At 43.1% G+C, this 27111-nt stretch overlaps 1 protein-coding gene across 1 annotated transcript in view; it reads left to right on the plus strand.

The window, feature by feature from the left end:
• Positions 1–9372: 9372 nt before the first annotated feature.
• Positions 9373–27111, plus strand: part of CHRNA6 (cholinergic receptor nicotinic alpha 6 subunit) — a 111676-nt gene continuing 93937 nt past the window's right edge. Inside the window, exon 1 of the mRNA XM_073637067.1 lies at positions 9373–9834. Within this exon, the coding sequence (XP_073493168.1) occupies positions 9759–9834 (76 nt within the window). The 5' untranslated portion in view covers positions 9373–9758. The remainder of the gene's footprint in view (positions 9835–27111) is intronic.

The following is a 27111-nucleotide window of genomic DNA, read 5'->3' on the forward strand; positions in this document are numbered from 1 at the left end:
GATTTCCCTTTTTTCCACAGCCACAATGCGACCATTACAACATTTATCATAGCACTTCGGACTCCAAGACTTAATCACATTAGTAGACCAGTCCAGTAAAGGATTGTGCAGTTTTAACCAAGGCAAACCTTAAACGACCGGAGAGGGTAAATTATCTAATACAACCAAGTCCAAAATTTCTTGGTGAACTCCATTGATAGTGAGGGGAAATGCAGCAACCTTGTGAGTAATACATTTTAAGGGAGTGTTATCAATAGCAATCACAGAAATATGTGATGACAAAGGTTTGGATTTCAATTTAAGGTTTTCCAAAAACCCTTTATCAATCACATTAAGTGTTGAACCACAATCCACAAATACCTGAAATTCAATCAAATTTTCCGGCAAAGTAGTACTCCCAGAAAGAAATACTCCTGCAGAGCGTAACCTAGCTATACGGGCGTAACTGACCTTTTTTTTTTGTTTACTTAAACGAAGCTCACAATACTTAATCAAATGGTCAGCTTTACCACAATAAAGACACAATCCCTCGGCGAACCTCCGGTCTCTTTCCTGAGAGGAGAGCGACTTTGCCAGCACCTCTATCGGTTCTCCACTGTCAGAGCAGATTTTCTGGGGACTAGGACCTGACATTACAGGAGTCTTTACCTCATTCACCCTGGACCTCAGTCTCCTGTCCACACGAACAGATAACTGCATGGCATCGTGCAGAGTCTCAGGTGCGGGGAATGCAATTAGCAAATCCTTAACCCTTTCACTCAGACCAGCAAGAAATAAACATTTCAGCACAGGATAATTCCATTTAACTTCTGAGGCCTATCTTCTGAAGTGTGTACAATAATTTTCAACATCACCTGACCCCTGAGTTCTGCTTCAGCAGATGAGATTCGATCAGGATCGTCATATAATAGCCCCATAGCAGAAAAAAATTCTTCAACAGACCTTAAACACAGATCATTAGGTTGGAGAGAAAAGGCCCACCCCTGTGGTTCATTGCGCAAAAGTGACATAATAAAACCAATGCGCTGTGATTCATTCCCAGTGGACCTTGGTCTCAAGCAAAAATATAACAAACAAGCATTTTTAAAGGAAAAAAATGTTGCTGCTTACCATAAAAAACATCAGGCAGTCCTACCTTGGGTTCAACAAAATGCGCTCCGGGAACAGCTACTCACGTGTTGCTGAAGCTAGGTCCACCTCCAGAGACAATCCCTGTAGGCGTTGAGCCAAATCCTGGACCGAAACCATACTGATCCCCGAATTTCTTTCCTTTTAGTTTTTTGGGCTGGACTTACTGTTATGATCTGCAACATGAACCAAGGAAAGATAGGGGAAGGCTGTCCCTACAGTAAGACCAATCCGAATCCCCACGATGTAGCGGGCTGCCTGTTCCTAGCGAACAGACCCGCCTTAGTCCTCGGCTAGTCTGAACGAAGACCTACAGCATTAAGGGAGGGGTCCCCAAAAGAACCAAGGACCGGGACAAAAATGGGACACCCCCCAAACAGAGAAGTAGCTGCAGAACACAAAAAGACAAACAGACAAAAAGGTACTAGAGGTCCCAGAAGGACCAAGCGAACTGACAGAGAAAGACACCGAAGCACCTGGCTAGAGAAACAGTCAAACACTGAAGTCCAGCACAGCCAGAAGGGCGGAGCTGGAATATAAAGGCAGATGGTCACATGAGCACAAAACACAAGATGGAAAAAACAAACAGGAGGGTTCTAACACTAGCTGTCTGATTAACCTCTTTTAGAGTGTAAAATTACGGGGGATCCCACGCCAATTTTTTTTTAAATGAATTCTTTAATTTAATATTAAATGACAAGTACAGTAACCAACACAGTCACTGTACTAATTATATATGTGACTGACATCTTTCTATCTATCTATTCTATGTGTGTAGATCTATTCTTTCTATTCCAAATTATTGGGTACCGCTGTGTTGTAACTGTACGGGGCTGATGAATTGCCGGCTTTTAAAGAGACGGTGCGTGAAAATCGCATAGCACTTGCATGACACTCGCATAGCACTCGCATGACACTTGGCCGTTTTTTCGGTCCAGAAAACTGAACTTTTTTTCACACATATGGGTATAAGCCCTAAATGACAAACTCATCTTGACTACTACACTTTGCATAGGCATTGGCTGATATGACCGAGGTTGAGCAGCTAATGAGTGAAGACAGTATTAAAGGGAATCTGTCAGCAGGTTTTTGTTACCTCATCTGAGAGACAAAGAGAGGCTGAATCCAACTATGTATCACTTAATTTACTGGGTGCAGCCGTTCTGACACAATCAGAGCTATCAGATTTAGAATGAAGCGGAGCTGAGAGAACCCCTCCCGCCCACCCAAGGCTCTCCGTGTACAAAGTCCATAGACAGTGAGCTGCTTATCACAGCAGGGGGTGTTGCCACACTAGTGTAGTCCAGCAATGTTAATCTCTTAGTGATAAATCCTTCACAGTTACCAAACAACAACACGCACTTTGACAGGTGACACATTCCTGAATTCTGTGTTTCAGTCTCTATCTCCTGCTGTCTTCAGATTACATAGCAAAACCCTGCGAACAGATTCCCTTTAAATTACTTGTACTGCACTGCCTGTCATCTCAATTGTGATTTTGTGAGAGGAGAGACCGAGACTTGCTGAGAGAGTTGCCCCAAACTTGTAAAAAAAAAAGAGAAAAACTCTTTACTATTATATTGAATTAATAAATGTTTGGACATGCCTTTTATAATTCTAACCCTAACTATAGCTAGGTTTAAGTTTAGGGCTAATGTAGTAAAATAGTTACATAAAAATGTAATAAAAAATTCTAACCATGTAAAACTATTTATTTTTAAAATTTTATGTTGGACTTCAGCAAAAATCAGAAAAAAATAAAGCCAAAGGGTAAACAATAATTACATTAGTATTTTTCTTTCTTTTTTTCTAATTTGATAGAACTTGTGTAATCATGGGTAGCTACTGCAATTGCAGGATACCACACAATAACCAGTAGGATAAAATGATTTCATAATAGGAAACCTTATTAATCTGTAATACATAACATTTTACAAAGTGAAGAAATAGAACAGGTAGCCATGCATGCATTTATAAAGCTTGAAAAGATACAGAAGGAGGAGGAAATGTTATACCTTGAACAGACCGTGTAATTGAAAGTGGCAAATTGTCTGTTTCATTCTCTCCTGGGCAGCAGACTTGTTAGATCTAGAACTTTCCTTTTATGTTCAAACACACCTGAGTCCTATCTCTAAGCTCAAAGCCAAATGGACCCGTATGAAATTCCCAGGATTGCAGATGACATTACAGAAGCAGTTCAGCATTGTCCATTATCTGTCTGGAACCAGTCCACACTTTCTGAGTGGTGGGATACAACACTTTCTTGACATCTCATTAGCCAGATGATACTGTCTGTCTTGGGACTACTTTCAATCAAGAATTTCCAAATACCACAACCCAGATGTAATTATCTGCAGCCATGTGGGAAGGAAAAGATATCAATATGCATTCATTGTCACTGCTGTAAATAATAGCTTCTTTCAGCACTTTGATGTCCTACTGAACAAGCAGTCTATATTGATAATATTCTGAAAGCCATTCCTGGATTATTGAATGTAGAGTTCCTCACACACTGCCATTGTCAATGTATGATGCATTATTTTCAAGAAATACTGTATATGGCTTTAAGAAGGCTGAACAAGAGTAAATACATAATAAAATATGAAAAGACATATCACTCACCTCTACGGGCCTGCTGTTATGTGGTATGCAGAGAGACCCAGCAAGACTGGCACCAAACCAGCAAAAGGCGCAGTCACAAATGCACTTGGCACAAATGCACTTGGCACAAGCTGCCCAGCTAGGCGAGTCCTTGTGGGCCGGGAATACTCTTCACCCAGCTCCCAGAAAATGGAAGGGGGACTTTGGCAGAGCCCTTCCCAGACCGACTGACGCCGGACAGTTGGCGTCTGGTGACGGGGTCGTTGCCTAGTCAAGAACCAGGTGAGTACCTCTGCAAGAACCCCAAGAAGTGTAACCAGAAGAGAAAATGAGAAAACCGCTGAAAAGATAGCAACACTACTGCTAGCACCACTCACCACCACAGCACATAGGAACTGCAATAAACAGCAAAGGACTGAGCAGGGAGCAGGGTTAAATAGCCCATCTAATGATCATCAGGTGTTGAATATCTCCCAATAATCCCCAGACAACCACTCCCTGTTAGCTTGCACAGAAAAATGGACACAATCCCACCACTGCCTAGTGCCAGACACAGCTGTGTCCTGCATTGCCTGGCAACGGGGGAACAGAGTGTCCCATGTTTCCCGGGCAGAGAAATCAGTGAGAGACACGGTGTCCTGCATGCTCACACATCCTACAACACCAGAACGCAATGCTCCATAAGATTGGGACAAGTTCCCTGCATACATAGTAGCTCCATCTCCAGGGTCAGGACAATGGCGGTGCCTGCGACCGGAGTAGTGTAGGAGCACAAAACCACAATTCCTAACACCTGCTTGTAGGTGTAGCACATGGCTAACTAACATGCAAACAAAGACAAAAGGGGGCAATTAGAGAATCATCATTGGGACCACAGAATATTTGGCAACTGATCAATATGTTTTCCCCATTTTATTACATATTCTAAAACTGTAGAGGAAAAGACTTGGGCTGCACAATATTATATTATATATATAATTTTACTAAGTAAAAAGTTCAAATGAACATGAGGTTCTTAGTTTACATTTTTGTCAAAGTGTATAAACCCATTGAAAAATCATGGCAACTTCTTTAAAGTGAACTTGTCAACTTGGAAAACACTGTTTACTTGCAGATAAGGGGCTAATCTGAAGGTAAATAGTGTTACAATGATGCCTGGCTGCCTTAGTGAAAATGTGGGAAGCGGAAGAACATGAACTTATTTCCTCCTGGCAGCCGCCGGTCTTCAGTCATAAGGGCGTGAATGGAGCAGCTACAATCACCGCATTGCTCAATATACTATGAGCAGCGGCTGTATTCATGCTCTTGCACTTTGATCAACAGCTGGCTCTGCAGCTCATCCGTGCAGAGCGTGCTATCAATTAAAGTGCTGGGGCATGAATACAGCCACTGCTCATAGTATAGTATGTGATGCCGCCAGCGGTGACTGTAGAAGTTCTGTGCATGCCCTATAACAGTAAGATGGCAGCTTCTGGGAGGAAATAAGTTCATTTTCTCCTTAGAGCTGCACTTTCAGTAAAGTGGCCGGATAACATTGATTGTGTAACCTTATATCTACAAATAAATAGCATTTTCAAGGTGACCAGTTCCATTTAAGAAGGTCTCTTCTTTATTAAGTGCAGCACTGCCTGGAGACCACGAGCTTCAGTATCGGAAAGGGAAGCTAAGGGCCCACCAGTGACATTGACCCTGTCTACCCACTGTTCAGCTACACCGAAATACTATTACCCTCATTCACAAATTTACCGTTATGCTTCTATATAATAATAAAGTGCTTGGTTTATAAATGAATGATGGGATGTTGACCTTGTCTGTACATAGTGAAACAACTGTATTGTACCAATTACTGCTAATTTCAGTGAGTGGGGGGCCCACTCCTGCACAGGAGCCCACAGGAGTGTGCCACTGTGGACCACTCCGAGCATGGAGAAGTTATTAAACTCACATGAGTTTTACATTTTTCTTCAAGGGACAGTACCACTTTTGCCCACAGGCTATGCATTGCATCTCAGCCCTAATTACCTTTGTAGTTTCTTTGTACAATCTATCTCTTGAAAGCTGCATTATTTATTAACCACATATCCCATGCTTTCAGTTTTTGGGACAGTAGGACTCAATTTTCACTTTTGTAGCAATCCAGTATTTATTCTCTTTTGTGTGTTACAGTTATTAGAACTAAAAAGAGTGCTAATCCCATACATTAATATATAAATCTATTAAACCTGATGAGGCTGGTGTTCTTATTTTGAAAATATTTTGAAAATCTGGGTCAGAAAGTCTGTATAATCAGTTATATTAAAATTAGCTTTTTATAAGTCCTGCTGAATAGTAAGAAAGCTAATGTGTTCAATCTCCCTCACCTCCCCAGCCTGACAGCAGCAGCTTGTTCTGAGCAGTGAAAGGTATTAGCAAGGAGGAGGGACACTGAGGAGCTGACAATCAAGCAAACTGAATTCTTACATGAACTTTTGAATTACACCAGTCTCATCATAAAAATTAATGTATGCAGCTTGTATTGTGAATTTGGTGACAGATCAACTTTGATAGAAAGTTATCATATTGAATAAGAATTCTGATTTTCCATCATAGTGCTTGAGCTGAGAAAATTAATTTGCAAAAAAAACAGCATAAGTGGTATGTTATTCATAAGCAAGCAAAATCTTTGCTTGCTTTAGTCTTAGGAGTCCAGTGGGCGGTCTTAATCACTGATTGACAACTATCTATATATACCATCATACAGGAGCTCAGGAGCTGAGCTCTCTGCACACATGGTAAATGTCGGCTATGTTACATAGTCAGTATCTGACCCAAGGGGTATGTGCACACGACATCTTTTTTCTGCTGAGTTTTTCCTGTCGCTGCCATTTTGGTTCACCTGTGAAGATCAGGCACAGGCTGAGCTTATTAGCAAATTGTGACTTTTCCCATATACTGCATTACTGTGGATTGTGTAGTATATAGAACAAGTGATCAAAGGATAAACCAAAACAATAAAGAAGTAAAAAAAACATATTTGGAATCAAGGCATCTGTTAAAGTCTGGTCTATTAAAGTATAATATTAATGAACTAGTATGGTTTTGATATCCACACCTCCCTAAAAATACAACAATCTCATATGTACCCCAAACTGTTATAAATAAAAACGTCATATTGCCATGGAAAAAAAAAAGCTCTCACACAGACTGAAAAATAAAAAACTTACAGGTGTTGGAAAATGGCAACACAAACCAAATTTATTTTTGCAAACTTTCACATTTTTTTTTTCACCGCTTAAATAAAAAACCAATGTATTCAAGTTTGTTATCACTGTAATTGTACTGACCTGGACAATAATTTTGCCATGTAGTTTTTTTCATACAAAATATGCAATAAAAATATACCCCAAAAAAACAATGGTGGAATTCCAATTTTTTCATCATTTCATTCCACATGGAATTTTGTTTCCACTTTTCAGTACATTGTATGGGAAAATGATCTCTGTCATTCAAAATTACAATTTGTCCCACAAAAAAAACAACAAGTCTTTATATACATCTATGTCGACGAAAAAATAAAAAAGTCGGGAGGTAGGGGAGCGGAGCGCTCCCGAAGATAGAAGACTAGGACACTCCTTTAAGACAAACCAGAGTAACCGCCTCATCCTTAGTAAAAGTGTAACTTTCTGGAATCTGCGGACATAGTTTTATAAATTGCAGACTTAACCTTTTAATTAGATCTTTTGATGGTGCCATGTTTTAGAAGACATTCATTTAAGAGGTCAGACAAGCAATTTAGTATTTCAGCTGTTTCAGCATAAGCCCTATTGAAGGGATAACCTTCATCTGACTTTTCCAATAAGCTTCTCTCTTCTGAGATCTTCTTTTTAACTATATTGATGATGCATTCACCAAAAACGTATCTGTTAGGCATAAGTAGAACATTGTGAAGGTGACACTGTTGCACACAATTTTGTATGGCTGTAGAATGAGTCTTGGGAGTTTAGGATTCTAGGGAGAGCTGATCAACCGTATCTAAAACAATGGCTGCATTCCCTATCGCTTCTGCTTGATAGGCAGATGTGCTGTTCAGTACATTAGCAAAACTTTATAGGAGTTGTGTTGTTTGTTTTTTAACCACAAGAAAAGCGCCACTATTATCTATAGGCTGTGTGTGGTATTGCAGCTTAGTCTTAGGCTATGCGCCCACGATGCAGAAATGCTGCATATTTTTTCCGCTTCTCCCTGGCTGGAAAAACGCATACAGATTTAAAATGCGTTTTTCCCGCCAGGTAGAAGCGTTTGTCAAGCGTTTTTGCATGCATTTCTGCATGCGGGTTATCAAGCGCTTTTCCAAGCGATTTTAGCATCACTTGGAAAAGTGATTGACAACGTGTTCACACTATATAAATCCATGCAACCGGCATGGATTTATAGTAGTGTGACCAAGTTAGTTAAAAAAAATAGAATAAGAATGGTAAAAAATAAAAAATAAAGATTATACTTACCGTCCAATGTCCTCCCGGTGTTTTCTCCGCTGCGTCCAGTGTCTTGGGCGGCTCGCAGTGTTGTGAAGGACCTGCAGTGACGTCATTGAGTCATGTGACAGGTCAGATGACTCAATGACATCATGGCAGGTCCTTCACAACACCGCGACCCATACAACAGACCAGACGGAGGGGAGAAAACACCGGGAGGACATCGGAAGGTAAGTATAATCTTTATTTTTTATTTTATTCTTTTTTTAACAGGTTCTATGGTACCCAGGTCTGGATGAGAGTCTCCTCTCCTCTAGACCTGGGTACCATCCGCACATTGAACCGCATGGATTCCGCATCTACAGATGCAGGGATGCGGATTCCATGCGCTCTAATGCAAGTCAATGGCGGCGAAAACGCTGCGCTTCCGCAAAATAATTGGTAATGCTGCGGATTTTTCCGCAGCGGAAATTTCCGCAGCATGTGCACAGCACATGTGGATTATCATTGGGGAACATGGCAGACCTTCTACCAAGCGTTTTTTAAGCGTTTCTGCAGCGGAATTGATATCTGCATGTGCAGATGCAGTGATGCGGATGTCACGCGGTCCAATGCAAGTCAATGGCGGTGATTACACTGCGTGTCCGCAAAATTAATAGACATGCTGGAGATTGTTCTGCAATGATAATCCACAGCGGAAATTTCCGCAGCATGTGCAGAGCACATGCGGATTATCATTGGAGACCATGGGGCACGTATTACGAAGCATTTTTTAAGCGTTTTCGCTGCGGAAATTCCGCTTAAAAAACACTTGAAAAACGCATAGTGGGCACGCAGCCTTATTCATGTGATTGGAGCTGAGTTCAATACTAATCTGAAGTGTTGCTGTTCCTGGAAGAAAATAATCCAGTTTTTATAACTGGATATAACATAGAGCACTCTATGACATTTCACAATTAAACTCTTCATTTAAGCTCCATACAAATTTTCTTATAGCCTGCGGTACAGAGTATGTACATTAGTAAAAGTGCTTAAAGGACCTATAATCCCGGACCTACTAATTACCCCTAGTAAATCAAGGACAAGAGGCAAGTTCTGGACTATTTTCTGTAAATTCAGATTTCTAGTTACAGTCATTCGTGATCATACATGGTCTAGGTGGATTGCTCATGACATCTGGACATCTCCCTATGGTAAATTCTGGCTGGCGTGTAAAGAATGCAGGTTACACGCCGTTGTTCTGCCTCAATCTCTTTTGAACTATCCTCTTACTGTTTCCCATGTTTATCCCCTGGGGCTGCATTCTCTGTATCACATGAACGGGTACTTTTCCCTGTGAATCTTCTGCTCATGGAAGAAACACACATGCAGTCTCTGTGAAAGCAGAGCAGATTGATTTTTTTCCATTCACCTGTATGGTTTGAGATACATTTCAAAATTATCATTTCACCTGTGTCTGGTGTCTTAAGACGACCTTGATTTTCATTCTCTATTGGATTCATGTTCTTGTGTGGATCCTGAAATCACGCTTGTTTGTGTTTGTTCACCCCCAACTTGGTTGCTGCAGCAGAAGAAATGATTTTTTACAGTATTAGGAAAATTGAAATATTTTTCTACTACTTTTCAATTATTCTCTTGACTGGCTTGAAAGGTAAGACATTTTATTACAAATGCTATAAGCATGAACTATTAGAGCATATTTAAGATTATTTTGCTTTATTTTAGCAAATTTCCACAATGTAATTATTGTAATATTTGTGTGTTCACATATATATCCAAACATCCGCATATGTATGTACGTATATTTATATATATGTATAAGGTTTTTATATATATATATATATATATATATATATGTATATACACATATGTATATACATATGCACAAATATAAATGTTTTAAATGTATATAAATATATATATATATACACACATATTTATATACATAAATATATGTTTTAAATATATAAAAATTAGCGTATGGAGCATTTCTACGGCTATTTCTTTGTGCACAGTTTTGTATTAATATCTCTACTACTGGACTTTTGCTAGCATCAGGGGTTATTCTGTATATTTATGGCAATCTTTATTTGAATGTACACCCTAATAATGTAAGATCATTAAAATCTATTTTATTAATTTACTGACAATTTTACTATTTTGTTAAGAAATGGCGTATAGTTTTCCTTTTTGACTCTGTTTTTAAATTTAATTAATACATTTAGATTTTTTTCAAACTAATGTTAAAGTTAGCTGTTAATATTTGGAATGAAAATGGGAATGTTAACAGTTTAGCTGTTGCGTTGATTGTTGGAGATGTAAATGCCCTCTGGCACGAAAAGGGTTGAAAGACCAAGACAATTTAGTCAATAAAAATTTAATATGGTTAAGCCATGCGTTAAACGAGGACTTCGGGGAGAGATGCAATCACAAGTACCTTGCATAACATCTGCTCCACTTGTCATATTAAGTTTATATGGGTTTGTCAGAAATGCTTTCTGAATCCATTTCTGGTTTCTTTCAGTGTGTTTGCGCCATAAAAATTTTAACATCTTGCCTTGACATTACAAGGCTTTTAACCTAATTTCCTGGTTGATTTGATAACCGTAAAGACAAATGTAGTGGAGCTTCTTTAATCCTATTTGTAGCACCTATAAATATGAGCATGACAGACTGAGTGATCAGGAAATCAGACAGTGCCTGAGGGCTTAGTATCTATGGAGGCCCATAGGCGAATGCCTAAGGTGTCACTGTAAGCCCTTGTTCAGACGTCCATTATTTTTCACGTGCGCAAATAACGGTCTGAGTTTCATAAGTGTTTTAGATCCCATTTTTATCAATGTTTGGTCAGTTTTCTATGGTTTTTCCATCAGTGTTTTATCAGTCATTTTCACATATGAAAAAATAAATAAATGATAAAGCTTCTCCTATTAATTGCAATATTAATTACAGACAGCACATGGATAGCACACTTATGCCATCTGCATGCTGTCTGTGATTAGACCCATAGACTTTTATGGGTAATTTTCATCCTTGACTCAGATCAGATATGGACATGTCTCCATGATATTTCTAAAGACCACAGATAGAACATATAAGTGAAAAACGGACATCTGAATGAGGCCTGATAGATCTTCGCTGATACTGTAGCATGAGGCCAATCTGAAAAGATGTGGACCCACTGGTTTGCTACGGATTTGGTGTTGAGTAAACAGAGAAGGGGATATAATGGAATTCTGGTTTTCACCTTTTTAACGTTTGTGCCACCGACACATAGAGGACTCCAAGAGGCAGGAGGAGTTATTTCGCAGTAGAGATCTTTAACAGCAGATGGAAAATCATAGTCGGGAAACAAGCTGGGTCTATGCCAAACGGTACTTTAAAAATGAACAACTCTGCACAGATTAGGAACCTTCAAGACATTATTGTTCAGGTCCACAGCAATGGGATAGGGTCCCATTTAAAACCCAGGTCATTTGGCCATTAGGGAGCTGAGAAAAGTAATTAGTAGTGATGAGCGAGCAATAAAATGCTCGGATGCTCGTTGCTTGGATTGAGCAAATCGTAATGCTCGGGTGCTCGAGTAAATCGTAAAGCCCAACATAAGTCTGTGTGAAACTCGAGCATTTTTCAGGCGGCCCCCCCCGGAGGTCTGCAGGGGGCCTAAAAATTGCCCACATCGATGGGAACAGTGCTCCAATGACATGGGAACAGCATGGGGAAGACCCCTGGAAGCATCTCTGACTCCCAGGTCACTGCTGTGAACAATGATGTCATATTATTACGCCACTTTTATGGACTGACAATAAAACATACAAGAACAAAGCCAAAATGGATTTTCCTGGAAAAAAATGTTAAGGAACATTCTTTCCAGGGTAATGACTTGTATATAAGGCAAAATAAATAACCAAAAACAAAAATGCTCCTCCACACCTTGGCCTATGTTCACACATAGCAATTTTGATGCGTTTTTGCACTTTTGCATTGCTTTCAACGGTGAAAAATACACTCACCAGTAAATGTAATTTTAACATTTTACTACCTTATCTGGTCATGTGGTGTGTGAGACATGATCAGACACATGGGAATAGCATGGCGAAGACCCCTGGAAGCATCTCTACATCCCAGGTCCCTGCCTAAAACCGTGGTCATCAGACGTGATCCTATATTACTGTGGTAATAATACAGACGTTTTTGGCAACGTGACAAATATTAAACTCCATTTAAAATGGGCAAGGCTCATAGCAAGGGACGGGGAAGTGTACGTAATGGTGGTGGTGATGGTGCATGCAGAGACCGAGGCCGTGGGCAAGATGAAACTGTGCCTGCTGAGGGAGCGCAACAAGCACCCACATCATGTCGCCCTACCTTCCTGTCCCACTTTGTAGGGGGCCACGGAACACCACTATTGAAGCCAGAGCAGTGTGAAAAGGTTGTTGGTTGGATAGCAGAAAATGCATCTGTAGCACCCTGAGGGCTCGGTTGCTACAGAGGTATCGCATCTCAGTTAGAGGTGTGGTATCTCACTTCCAGGTAAGGATGGAGTGTGGATCAGGACCCTGACAGCTGCATGCATTACACCACATTTCCGGGGGACAGCTCGACGGTGCTCCCAGCAGCGAGCACGACAGACCATGTCCCTGGCTGGAGTGGGAGGGAAGACCCAGAACAGGGGGAACCCAGTAGTGCAGGAGCAGAGAGGAAGCAGTTCCTGGATGCACAGAGAGAGGAGTATAAAAAGGTGGGGGCCATCTTAGGAGAGAGTTCTGTGAGAGGAGAAGGCAGGGAGCAGAGCTACTGCATGGGCTCTGCTCCCTGGGCAGGCCTAGCACAGAGGCCGGAGCCTGAGGGAAGAAAGAAGGGGAGCAGGGAGGCTCCAGGAACACGGAGGAAGGAGGGACCCCAGGGGTGCAGAACAGTCAGTAACCACTGAACGCCCGAATTCACCACCTGAGTGGAGGGGTCAGGCCGCAGAAGGGGAACCGGATCCCTAAATTGGTGGAGGAGAAACTACACTCAGCCAAGAACCGGAGGTTGCGACCATTCATTGGTGCAGCCCCCTGCTAAACCTGCTAGGAAGGCACCACATAGGGCCCAGGGAAAATGGCCGGCACGTTAACCCGACAAGGTCTGATGCAGCTGGACAGAAGTGAGGTCACTGGTGGGGTATGAGAGGCCAGAGAAAGGACACATTAAGGGGGTCCTGTGAAGCGCTTCTAAATTACCTGGAGGTTGATCGAGCCCCTCACCTGGTGAGCGTAGCACGGCTCGGGCAGTCCTTGCTGACAGAAGTGACCTGGATAACAACTGTGAGTAAAAGACCCTGGACTGCATCATTGGACTCTGTGTGATTACTGCTGCGCCTGTACCATCACTCCCATCCTCCCTACATGCTGCCCTGAGGCTACGCTCCTCCCGTGGGGAGTTATCCTACCCCTGTGCTGCACACCAACACCAGCCTTATCGGTCTGCCTTGCAGCGGCGGTTATCCCTGACCGCAATCCACGGGTGGCGTAGTCGGACATTCAAAGCACTGATTGATAGACCGCCATTTGGTCTGACCACCCTGAGCCACGGGACCGGGTTTCCACCACTACTACCCCCCAGCATCGTACAGAGGCCCTGTCTCGAGTGCCCCGCGGCCCAGGAGGCGAGTCACATCCAGTCAGTTTGCCACCACCACCACCACCACCCTGTTCCACAAAGTCCAGTCTCAGTAGCCGTGAGTCTGAGCCACATTATTATTAATTATTATAGCGCCTTATATGTGAAAAAGGGGTATACATAGCAAAAACAATAATTACAATAATCTTAAACAAAAACGTGATGGCGACTGGTACAGGAGGAGAGAGGTCCCTGCCCGCGAGGTCTCACAGTCTAGAAGGGATGGGTGAGGATACAGTAGATGAGGGTAGAGCTGGTCGTGCAGTGGTATGATGGAGTGAGGGTTGCTGCAGGTTGTAGGCTTGTCGAAAGAGGTAGGTCTTCAGGTTCCTTTTGAAGGTTTCCAAGGTAGGCAAGAGCCTGATATGTTGGGGTAGAGAGTTCCCAAGTAGGGGGATGCACGGGAGAAATCATGTATGCGATTGTGGGAAGAGGAGACAAGAGGGGAGTAGAGAAGGAGATATTGTGAGGATAGGAGGTTGCGTGCAGGTAACTACTGGGAGACTAGGTCACATATGTATGAAGGAGACAGGTTGTGGATGGCTTTGCATGCCAAGGTTAGGGTTTTGAACTGGAGTCTCTGGGTAATGGGGAGCTAGTGAAGGGACTGACAGAGAGGAGAGGCTGGGGAATAGTGGGGGGACAGGTGGACTAGTTGGGCAGCAGAGTTTAGGATAGATTGAAGGGGTGCAAGAGTGTTAGAAGAGAGGCCACAGAGCAGGAGGTTGCAGTAGTTGAGGTGGGAGATGATGAGGGCATGCATAATTGTTTTTGCAGATTCTTGCTTGAGGAATGTGCGGATCCGGGAGATTTTTTTTACTTGGATTCGGCATATTCCTCACCCTGATCTTCCTTCCTCCCACCATGCCGAGTGCCCGGAGATAACTGATCCCACACTTGGACACACCAAAGAGCTGTTTTGTTCATCTTTCCATTTATAGATTCTGGCCTCTCGCTCAGTCTGCTTCAACTGGGGCAACAAGAGATCACTTGTAGCGATGCCCAAATATTTCAGCAGCCATGGTAACACGAGAGTGACGGTGGGAAAGTGCAATTTCTTTCGCAAGAGGTGAATGATGATGAGACACAATTGACAGAAAGTCAGGAGGAGGACCAGGGTGCGGAAGTGTAAGGCAAGGTGGTGGACAATGAAGTCACTGACCAAACCTGGTAAGGTGACATGCATAGTGAGGACAGCAGAGAAGAGGGGGAGGGAGGCGTAGCACCACAACAGGCAGGAAGAAGCAGTAGGGTGGCCACAGACACAAGGTGGGCAACTGTTCCCCAAAACACCAATACCAGGAAAGTTGCCAGTTCAGCTGCTAGGTCTTCCTAAGTCTGGCTCTTTTTTAAAGACTGTCCAGTTAACTCAAAAATGGCCATTTGCAACATCTTCCATGCCAGCATGCTCAGGCACATGACAACAAAGCACTCGTAATCCTTGGAACACAAGCGCAACTACGCAAAACAGGCCACAATACTAAACGGACACATTTCTCAACTGCTTGCACTAGAAATTTTGCCTTTTAGGCTTGTGGAGGAGGAAGCTTTCTGCAACCTCATGGTGGCAGCTTTCCCTCAGTACTTGTCCCCAGCCACCACTATTTCTTCTGGTGTGCCATCCCCGCTTTATACAAGCACGGGTCCCAGAACATTACACTTACCCTGACCACCGCAGTTACTAGGAAGGACCACCTAATCATGGATACGTGGACAAGTGCTTGTGGCCAGGAATGGTACATCTCACTGACGGCTCACTGGGTTAATATTGTGAAAGCCAGACCCAGTCGGACCCTGGGACAGAACACGTTCTCCAGACGCAGAGGATTGTGGGCCCTGGGTCAATCAGGGTTGCCCCCACATTCTACAGCTCCTGCACCTCCTCCTCCTCTTCAGCCTTCATCTCGGAAATGACCACATCAGTTGCAAGCTGGAAGCACTGCAGCATTGCCTCGGCCAAGTGGCAACAGGCTGTGCTGAAGATAATATGCTTAGATGACAAACCGCACACTGCTGCAGAGTTGTTGAAAGCCGTAACAGAGCAGGCAGATCTGTGGCTCTAACCTCTGAACCTACAACCAGACATGATCGTGTGTGACAATGGCCGGAACCTGGTGGAGGCTCTGAGGCTTGGCAACCTCGCACATGTACCATGCCTGGCCCATGTGCTCAACTTAGTGGTTCAGTGGTTTCTCAAAACCTACCCAGATCTGCCTGAACTGCTTGTGAAAGTACGCCGCGTATGTGCCCATTTCAGAAAGTCAGCTACAGCTTTTGCCGCCCTGACAGGGCTTCAGCAGCGTTTGCAGCTTCCAGGTCACCGACTGGTGTGCGATGTGAGCACGCATTGGAAATCAACATTGCAGATGTCAGGAAGGATTTGTAAGCAACAGAGGACAGTTGTTGAGTACCAGCTTCAACACGCCCATCAGAATTCAGGTGAGCCTCCGCACATAAGAGCAGATGAGTGGGCATGGATGTCTGACATCTGTGCCGTCCTCCAAAACTTTGAGGACTCCACCATGATGGTGAGCGGCGATGACACCATAATTAGCGTCACCATCCCACTTCTCTGTCTACTGAAACGCTCGCTGCTCACAATTAAATAGGAGACATTGCAGGCGGAGCAAGGAACTATACAGGGTGATGCTACACAGCCCAGCCTCATCTCATTTCAACACGGAGTGGGTGATAATGAGGAGGAGGAGGAACCGGAGCTGATTTCCTGCGCTACAGACGGTACTACCCACACCACATTCATACCATCTGTTCAGCGTGGATGACCTGAGGAGAGAGAATGAGGAGGAGAACAAGGAGAGAACTGTGTCCTTGAGGCCTATAGACTAGAGGATGGTAAGAAAGAGCTAGTAATCCACAGTGTCAAATGTGGCAGAGAGATCCAGGAGATACAGCAGGGAGTAGTGCCAATTCGAGACTCGAGAAGAGTCTTAACTGAGAGAGAGCGGATGAGATGGGAGTGGACCAAGCGTTCCAGAGAGGTCTAATAAAATGTTGCAGTACCAGAAGGCCCTTGTTGAAGAATTATTAAACAAATTCCCATCTGACATCGTTGGCGGCAGAGGTCACAGTTTCTTGGACGAGGGAGACACAAACCAGATGCGGCAGAGGCAGGGGAATACTGTCAAAGGTCTGGGACAGTTTTATCAGACCCTCCCAGCGCCCAGACCTTGATACGCGGGGTACTCTGATAAGAAGGGAAAAGTTTTGGAAGATGCTGAAGGACTACCTTGGCCACCGTACCAGCATCCTCCATGATTATTCTATCCCTTACAACTATTGGGTATCCAAGCTGGACACGTGGCATGAACTGTCTCTACGCCTTGGAGGTCCTGGCCGCTAGTGTTTTGTCAGGGATGGTTTTTAGTGTCACCAGGGGCATTATAGCTGATATAACTGATAGGCACATCCGCATGTCAATTGAAAATGATGACCGGCTGACTCTTATCAAAATGAACAAGGGCTTCTCAACACCACCGGATAATAGCATCGGAACATAAACTGAAATCCAGTGTTTTTGTGGGGGGGATCTGTTCCCATGCAACCCTTCACACCCAGACATGGGTATGCGCTTCACAATTTCTTCTATTTTATGTCGCTCTCCTCCTTCTCCTTATGCTCCACCACCATATCACCAGGATGACCATCATGCAACGACCACATAATTTTTTTAAAGGTGTTGTTTATAATTTGCGTAGAAACTATTTTTAGAGGCCTACCTCTAACTTCATATATAATAGATATGTATACCCCCAGTGGTCAATGTTTTTCAGCCCATACACAAAGTGCTTGAGCATTACTATTCTTGGAGACCCACTCCTTAAAAATAGAAAATACATTTTTAACTGAGGCCCTCCACTACGTCTCTTCAAATGTATATGAGAGTGCATCCTAATTTTGGCAGCCCTTGAACTTGGTGCATATGCAGTAACAGTATAGGAGACCCACTCCTTAATAATAGGCCAATTCAAATAGACTCTATATTCTACAATATTACCTCTCTTATCTGAAATTCATTTACGGGTGAGCTATCGCTGTATGGATATCGTATTACACCAATTCAGCCAGGTATTATTACCTTATACTGTAATATCATAATATATGCAGCGGGATTAGTCCTTAGATGGACTGTTAGGTACTCCACAGCTCTATATATATATATATATATATATATATATATATATATATATATATATATATATATAAATATATACAGTACAGAACAAAAGTTTGGACACACCTTCTCATTTAAAGATTTTTCTGTATTTTCATGACTGTGAAAATTGTACATTCACACTGAAGGCATCAAAACTATGAATTAACACATGTGGAATTATATACTTAACAAAAAAGTGTGAAACAGCTGAAAATATGTCTTATATTCTACGTTCTTCAAAGTAGCCACCTTTTGCTTTGATGACTGCTTTGCACACTCTTGGCATTCTCTTGATGAGCTTCAAGAGGTAGTCACCGGAAATGGTCTTCCAACAATCTTGAAGGAGTTCCCAGAGATGCTTAGCACTTGTTGGCCCTTTTGCCTTCACTCTGCGGTCCAGCTCACCCCAAACCATCTCGATTGGGTTCAGGTCTGGTGACTGTGGAGGCCAGGTCATCTGGCATAGCACCCCATCACTCTCCCTCTTGGTCAAATAGCCCTTACACAGCCTGGAGGTGTGTTTGGGGTCATTGTCCTGTTGAAAAATAAATGATGGTCCAACTAAACGCAAACTGGATGGAATAGCATGCCGCTGCAAGATGCTGTGGTAGCCATGCTGGTTCAGTATGCCTTCAATTTTCAATAAATCCCCAACACTGTCACCAGCAAAGCACCCCCACACCATCATGTAGCACCCTGAGGACTCGGCTGCTACAGGGGTATTACACCTCAAGCCAGAGGTGTAGTATTCCACTCCCGGGTAAGGATGGAGTGTGGAACTGAGCTAGTAGGCTGCATGCACTACATACATCCCATTTCCGGGGGACAGAACGACGGTACTCCCACCAGTTTATGTGCAGGTACGACAGCGTCTGTCCCTGGCTGGAGTGGGAGGGGGGTGGAACATCCCAGTAGTGTAGGGGCAGATAGGGGGAGTAGTCTGGGTAAATGTAGGAGCTCATTGGGTGCTGGTCACCTGAGCTCACACATAGAGGGAGTATATAAGGTGGGCACCATCTTAGGACAGGGTCAGTCAGTCAGTCAGTCTGTGAGTCAGCAGTAACTCCAGGAGAGGAGAAGGAAGAGGGACCCAGAGGCGCAGGACGAGAGGGGACCCCAAGATCCCAGAATAAGGACAAAAGGGTGAAGGGTCGGCAAAAGGGTACCGGATCCCAAGCTGGCGGAGGCCAAAGCAAACCTTAGCCAGGAACCGGAGGTTGTGGGCAGGATCTGCCACGACCCTCACCAAATCCACTAGAAAGGCACACCGAGCATAGGGTCAGGGAGCCCAGAGGAGGCTTGACCAACAAGAGACCCGAGGGAGCCGGACATAAGTGGATCCCTGGTGGGAACGGCCAGAGGAGGGGAGAGTCAGAAAGGAGCTCAGGACCACGCTCCAGAATTGCCCGGGAGTTGACCGAGTCCCGCACCTGGTGGACGCAGCACGGCTTAGGTGGTCACTGCTGTACAGAGTGACCCGAGCAACACCAGTGAGTAAAACCCTGAAACTGCATTTCATGCCTCTGAGTCTCCTTGCTGCACCTTCATAACCACCATCCTCCACGTCTGACCCCCTGAGGCTATACCCCTCCCGTTGGGGGTTATACTACCACAGCTGCACACACACCACCAGCCTCAGCGGACCATCCTGCAGCGGCGGCCTTTTGACCGCAAATCAACGGATGGCGTAGTCGACACTAAGAACATCTGCAAGGACTGCCGCACACTGAGTTTGACACCCTGGGCACGGACCGGGTCACAGCCACTCGGAGACTACAACCCCCATCTGATCCGGCTCCGGGTATCCCTAACAGCATGGCCCAGGGGGCGCGTCAATCACACCTCCTCCTCCATGCTTCACGGTGGGAACCAGGCATGTAGAGTCCATCCGTTCACCTTTTCTGCGTCGTACAAAGACACGGTGGTTGGAACCAAAGATCTCAAATTTGGACTCATCAGACCAAAGCACAGATTTCCACTGGTCTAATGTCCATTCCTTGTGTTCTTTAGCCCAAACAAGTATCTTCTGATTGTTGTCTGTCCTTAGCAGTGGTTTCCTAGCAGCTATTTTACCATGAAGGCCTGCTTCACAAAGTCTCCTCTTAACAGTTGTTGTAGAGATGTGTCTGCTGCTAGAACTCTGTGTGGTATTGACCTGGTCTCTAATCTGAGCTGCTGTTAACCTGCGATTTCTGAGGCTGGTGACTCGGATAAACTTATCCTCAGAAGCAGAGCTGACTCTTAGTCTTCCTTTCCTGGGGCGGTCCTCATGTGAGCCAGTTTCTTTGTAGCGCTTGATGGTTTTTGCAACTGCACTTGGGGACACTTTCAAAGTTTGCCCAATTTTTCAGACTGACTGACCTTCATTTCTTAAAGTAATGATGGCCACTCGTTTTTCTTTACTTAGCTGCTTTTTTCTTGCCATAATTCAAATTCTAACTGTCTATTCAGTAGGACTATCAGCTGTGTATCCACCTGACTTCTGCACAACACAACTGATGGTCCCAACCCCATTTATAAGGCAAGAAATCCCACTTATTAAATCTGACAGGGCGCACCTGTGAAGTGAAAACCATTTCCGGTGACTACCTCTCGAAACTCATCAAGAGAATGCCAAGAGTGTGCAAAGCAGTCATCAAAGCAAAAGGTGGCTACTTTGAAGAACCTAGAATATAAGACATATTTTCAGTTATTTCACACTTTTTTGTTAAGTATATAATTCCACATGTGTTAATTCATAGTTTTGATGCCTTCGGTGTGAATGTACAATTTTCAAAGTCATGAAAATACAGAAAAATCTTTAAATGAGAAGGTGTGACCCAACTTTTGGTCTGTACTGTATATACATCTGATCTAATACCTCACTAATAAACCGCCAATTCTTTCCCTCACTCAGCTGCAGTTCTCCCTACTCTGCCTGTCTGAAGGGTACACTGTGACGAGCATAGGGTCACCGGGTCTGATATAGACCCGATGACGCTATGCAGCCAGCATAAATTAGAGTCTAGTATTTTCAACCAATGGAATTGTGGCACCCATGTCTATAGCACCACAAAATGCCTGCATGTGTAATATAAATTATCTGTATTGCCAGCTATGGTGAGAGCTGGTTTCTCTGCTGTTATAATTGCATCCACACATTGTTACCCGATCCCTTATTGAAGGACTGTGCACTTTTGCCTAAACCAGGAAGTTGTGCACAGTCCTTCATAGGAGAGGAGGTGCTTTTGAAGTGTAGTGTGCTTCAGTGGAGCAGTGAAGATGTGAGGAGATGTAGCAACATGGAGGTTTGGATGAAGAATTTTGCTCTCTTCAAGGACAAGCTGCATGAGTCCGTGGTGAAACTGAGAGACTGCTTGGTCTTCACATAATGAGCAGTAAAGTGTTTTGCCCAGGAGCTCAGCAGCACATAGAATCAGGGACACTGCTGTAAGAGAAAGTAAGTGTTTTCCATAGGATTTCAGCTGCCTGCTCGCTGGAAGGGATCACGGATCCAGTACCTGTCTATTCTGGATCCCTGGGATTCAAGGAGTCTTTTACCAGAGGAATAATTAGCTGCAGGAAGGCTACACTACAGCAGAGAAACTGAGCTCTCACCATGCAGGTCTGACCAAAACCCTGTATGTGAATTTTATGGAATCTTCTGGAACTGTTTGCAGAACTTCAGTAAAAGGTACAAACTGGTTATTACCCTGTCTCAAGATGATTATTCTCTGCTGTGCCATTCTTGCTCCAACTCCCCTGGGAGCCGGCCCTTGTTGGGAAGAGTTAATCATCTGGCACTGCTCATTACCACCTAACTCCCAGGGGCCTTCATCAGTAGTGTTGAGCCACCCCCGTAGTGTTCGGGTTCGTCGAACACCATCGAACACCGTTAAAACCAATGGCAGGCAAACAAAAACACATAGAAACACATATAAAACACATAGAAAACACCTTCAAAGGTGTCCAAAAGCTGACAAACTGCTCAGAATAGAATAGAATAGAATAGAATGGAATAGAGCATTAGTGTTTTCATGCACCCGTCTCTTTAAAAAAGCCGGCCGGCAATTCATCAGCGGCATACATCAGTACCCGACAATTTAGAACAGAAAGAATAGAGCATCACACATAGATTAGATAGATAGAAACATGTCAGTCACTTATATAATAAGTACAGTGAGAGTGTTGGTTACTGTTCTTGTCATTTAGTGTTAAAATAAAGGATTTATTAAAAAAAAAATTGGCGTGGGGTTCCTCGTAATTGTAGTCTCTAGCGGAGGTTAAACAGCTCGAATTTGAGATTGGCGAACAGTTCGAGTCGAACACCGCTCATCTCTATTCATCAGTGCCCGGCAATACCAGTTCGAATATCCCAACTGGTGTCACAAACTTTTTTATTATTAACCCCCACACTTGACAAAGACTGTCGCGCGCCCTCAGTCGGGTCTGACCAGTACCCAGATCGCCGTGCTCCAGTACCGTGACCGCAGCAGCCAGCCGGAGTGGCACAGGAAGACAATCACGTGTGAGTGGACAACCTGTTTTATTTGTAGAACAGGTATCTATTGAAGTCTGAGTTTCACAACACATTTGTGGAAGTGTAGCATGGCATGAAAAAAAAGATTGCTAAGGACTTCAGAATAAGAGTTGTTGATACTCATCAGACTGGGAAAGATTTCAAAAACATCTTTAAAAAGTTTGAACTCCATCAGACAGATTGTGTACAAATGGAAGAAATTCAAGACCATTATTACTCTCCCCAGGAGTGGTAGAGCAACAAAGATCTCTCTAAGATCAAGGCACGTAAAAGTCCATGAAGTTACAAAGGAACAAAAGAAAACTTTTAAATAACTAAAAGCCTCTCTCATATTAGCTATTGTTAAAATTCATGAGTCCAACACCAGGACACTGAACAACAGTGGTGTGCATGGTAGGATTCTAAGGAGAAAGCCACTGCTCTCCAAAAATAACATTGTTGTCCACCTGCAGTTTGCTCAAGATCACCTTGGAACAATGTTTTGTAGATGGATAAGACCAAAATAAATGATATTATATGTGATATAGGATCATTTTCTTAATTTAAAAAATGTTAAAGTATAATATTCTTGACTCATTTCTTTGATTTGGTTCTTTTTTCTACTTTGGACTTTTGTGATAATCTGATGTGGTTTTAGATCAAATTTATGCACAAATATAGAAAATTCTGAAGAGTTCACAAACTTTCAAGCATCACTGTAGGTACACACTGTGTCTGTGCACTTAGCCTACATCATATCTTGGGAGCTGTTCCCTATGTATACTTTAACGTTAGCATAGACTGCCATTCACCAAACAGAGGCCAAAATCTTTCTTTCAGATCTTTAGGCCTCTGTCGGGCAGGTAGACGCCTGCATACTGTTTGTTTCACTTTATACAAAAGTTTAGCAGACTGTATTTTCCTACACAGAGGGCTACTGCAAAGAAATGTATACCATGTGGTATATGGTTTTTTTCTATTATGGAACCTTATCTATCCTAATAGTGGCCATTATTCGGTGAATACCTCTTGAGTGTATGTGTCTGGCGCTTGGCATAGACGCAATGTGTACCTAACCTTAATTCGTTTTTTATTTAATTATATTTCATTGTATTAGCTTAATTTCTTGAAATCCCAGACAACCCCTTTTATGTAACCACCATAATGGTTGACATTACTAATCCCTGCCAAAGGACCTAGACCAATGTAAACTACAAAACAGTAGTCAAAGGAGAGATTTTTTTTTGTAAATTTTTGTCTGCTCTCTGACATTTTTTCCATTTCTGGTTAGCAAACTGTAAAGCAGATATCTGAGAGAAGCAACAATGTTTAGTGCAAATCACATAGGGGGAATTCATCAAGACTGGAGTTTCATAAAAGACTTGATCAAGAGGCTGCTGGAATAAGATGCTGATTAGGAGAGAACATAAAGGAGATAATTGGACCTAAAGAAAAGCCAATCAGTCACAAACACAGGGTAGGGATAATCAGGAACCTACAGTAGATTTAGGCATATTCCATACACAATCAGGGACAAGATACAGAGGGACACACTGTTTAGTGTGCATTATCACCTATAAAAAAGTTAGACACAAATTAAAAGTTTTTAGAAAGGTCTTTAGAAACCTTAAGGCTATGTGCCCACAATGCAGAAATGGTCCGGATTTTTCCTGAGCGTTTCTGCATCTCCCTGACAGAAAAAACGCATGCGGACTGTACATGTGGATTGTATATGCAGATTGTACATGCGTTTTCCTGCCAGGGACATGCGGATGTGAAGCGTTCTCACATGCATTTCCGCATGCGGGTTGTCAAGCGCTTTCCAAGCGATTTTAGCATCACTTGGAAAGTGCTTGACAACTTGGTCACACTATATAAATCCATGCAAACAGCATGGATTTATAAAGTGTGACCTTAAAGAATGGTAAAAAATGTAAAAAATAAATCTATACTTACCTTCCGATGGCCCCCGCAGTCTTGCTTCTCTCTGTCCTGGCTGCCGGCAGATCGCGGTACACTGAAGGACCTGCCGTCACATGACTATGACGTCAGCGCAGGTCCTTCAGTCCACCGCGATCTGCCGGCTGCGGAAACGCTTAAAAAACGCATCATGGGCACACAACCTAAAGGACATCTTTCTAAAATACAAAGGCTGAGTGCCCACGTCGCATGACCATTAGCTGTCTAAATGACGTCACCGCAGGTCCTGCCAGTACACCGCGGGACGCCGAGGAGGGAGGACGCGGCCAGGAGACTGGGGACCGCCGGAGAGGTGAATATAAGGTTTTTTATTTCTTTTTACTTTTTAATTATTTTTTTAACTTTAGATGCAGCATTTCATAGTAGAAATTTCCTCTAAGTTGGTTACACAATATAAATCCATGCTAGTTGCATGGATTTATATTGTGTGACCAACTTGTCAAGCCCTTTTCCAAATAATGCTAAAAATCGCTTGGAAAAACGCTTGAAAAAAAAGCATGCATAAACGCATGTGAAAACGCTGAAAAAACGCTGAAAAAAACGCATGTAAAATCCGCATGTGTTTTTTCTGCCAAGGAGATGCAGAAATGCTCAGGAAATTTCTGCTTCAAATCTGCATCGTGGGCACATAACCTCATAGGTAGTTCTTTGAGAAATGCTACCTCTTCACATCAGAGATGAAGTAGGAGATTACAAGTTTATCAAGAATTAATGAAGCAATGCTGGAGGAAATGTATATCAGAGTGTGTATATTCAATGTCCAGAAGTAATCATGAAATAAGCTCAGATTGCATGTTCCAGGCTTTAAACCTTGGGAAAAGCGAATGTTACAGAATAGAATCAGCACAGAGCTTCATAAACAAAACCAATGTGGATTAAAATAGAGAGACAATGGAAAAAAAATGTCAAAAACATGTAGGGGGTCATTTACTTAAGAACAATGTTTTTATGGCAGTCTAAATGAAAATGCATGGATGTAAAATAAGACAAATTTATTAGACCATATTCATATAATGTGCTCACAACGCATGATTTTTTTTGCCACAATTTTTCAAAAAGAAGGTAAAATCACCATATTTTACAGCATTGCAGCAAAAAACAAAAAAACAAATTGGGACTGCATCTTGTGAACATACAAGGCAGAGGCCTTTTAATAAGTTTGTAGCAAATCTACGACCTGTACATTTGCGCTATAATTCAAGACAATTATTAGAGAGCAAAATGTACTAAGTGTTTAAAAAGGTGGTGAGAATGGATGTGCTCCATGATGTACAACCAACATTTTTCTTCTACAGCTCTGGTGCAAGTTGTATGTATCTTCCATAGTTTAAAGAGGCCCTTTCATCGTTTTTAGCATGGTAGACTGGATACATCATGGAATGGAGGCTGCAGAGCAGGATAAAATGTAGTTTTTATTTATAATTTCATATATCCGTAGTGGAGATATTAGCTTTTAAGGGTGGCATTGCCAGAGATTCTTCTCTGGGGTGTGATCTTTTTCACCTCAATGACATTACCCAACCATAAGCAGGATGCATAATGCAAAAAAGAACACGCCACCATAGTAGGTCAGATCAGGCTTTCTTCTGTGAGACATGCAATGACAGATACCTCTTTTCTCCTCTGGGATGCAAATGCCAGCACCTATTATGTAGAGTGGAGCAGAGCTATGTGTCATTACAAACACCTCTTGCAACTTTCATCTGAGGGTACTGTCAGCTCTGCTTTATTCTCCCTACCCCCACACTGATTGCTGTGAGATTAAAGCTGCAAAAGGATTTTGGAATCTCACATTGCTCTGTTGTACTTTACACAGTAGATGAGATCAGTGATGAGAGCAGTGCTGTGTGACGTGACATGTCTGAGAGCGATAAAGTCAGTTCTAAGCTTCTTTGGGGACGTGTTCCTATTTTCCCATTGCCTTCCATACAGTATAATGAGCCCCACACAGTACTACATATAGTATACCGGGCCCCACATAGTGCTCCATACAGTATAATGGCCCCACATAGTGCTCCATACAGTATAATGGCCCCACATAGTGCTACATACAATATAATGGCCCCACATAGTGCTACATACGGTATAATGGCCCCACACAGTGCTACATATAGTATAACGGGCCCCACATAGTGCTCCGTACAGTATAATGGCCCCACATAGTGCTACATACAGTATAATGGCCCCACACTGTGCAACATATAGTATAAGGAGCCCCACATAGTCCTCCATACAGTATAATGGCCCCACATAGTGCTACATACAGAATAATGGCCCCACATGGTGCTACATACAGTATATTGGTCACAAAAAGTGTTTCATACGGTATAATGACCCCACATAGTGCTCTATACAGTACAACGGGGCCCTGCATTGCCTTACATTCAGTATAATAGCCTCACATAGTGCTCCATACAGTATAATGGTGTCACATAGTGCTCCATACAGTATAGCGGCCCCAAGCAGTGCTCCATACAGCATAATAGGCTCCACATTAAAAAAACAAAAAAATACTCACCTCCTCACCTCTGCCCGTTTCCCTACTGCTCCGATCTCTTCGTGGTGTCTTCAGATCCTTTGTACATCTCGGTACAGAGGGCGGTTTATAATGA

Source organism: Phyllobates terribilis, unplaced genomic scaffold, assembly GCF_046119375.1.
Source record: "Phyllobates terribilis strain yellow unplaced genomic scaffold, ASM4611937v1 Scaffold_1__5_contigs__length_1240528914, whole genome shotgun sequence".
NCBI lineage: Eukaryota > Metazoa > Chordata > Amphibia > Anura > Dendrobatidae > Phyllobates > Phyllobates terribilis.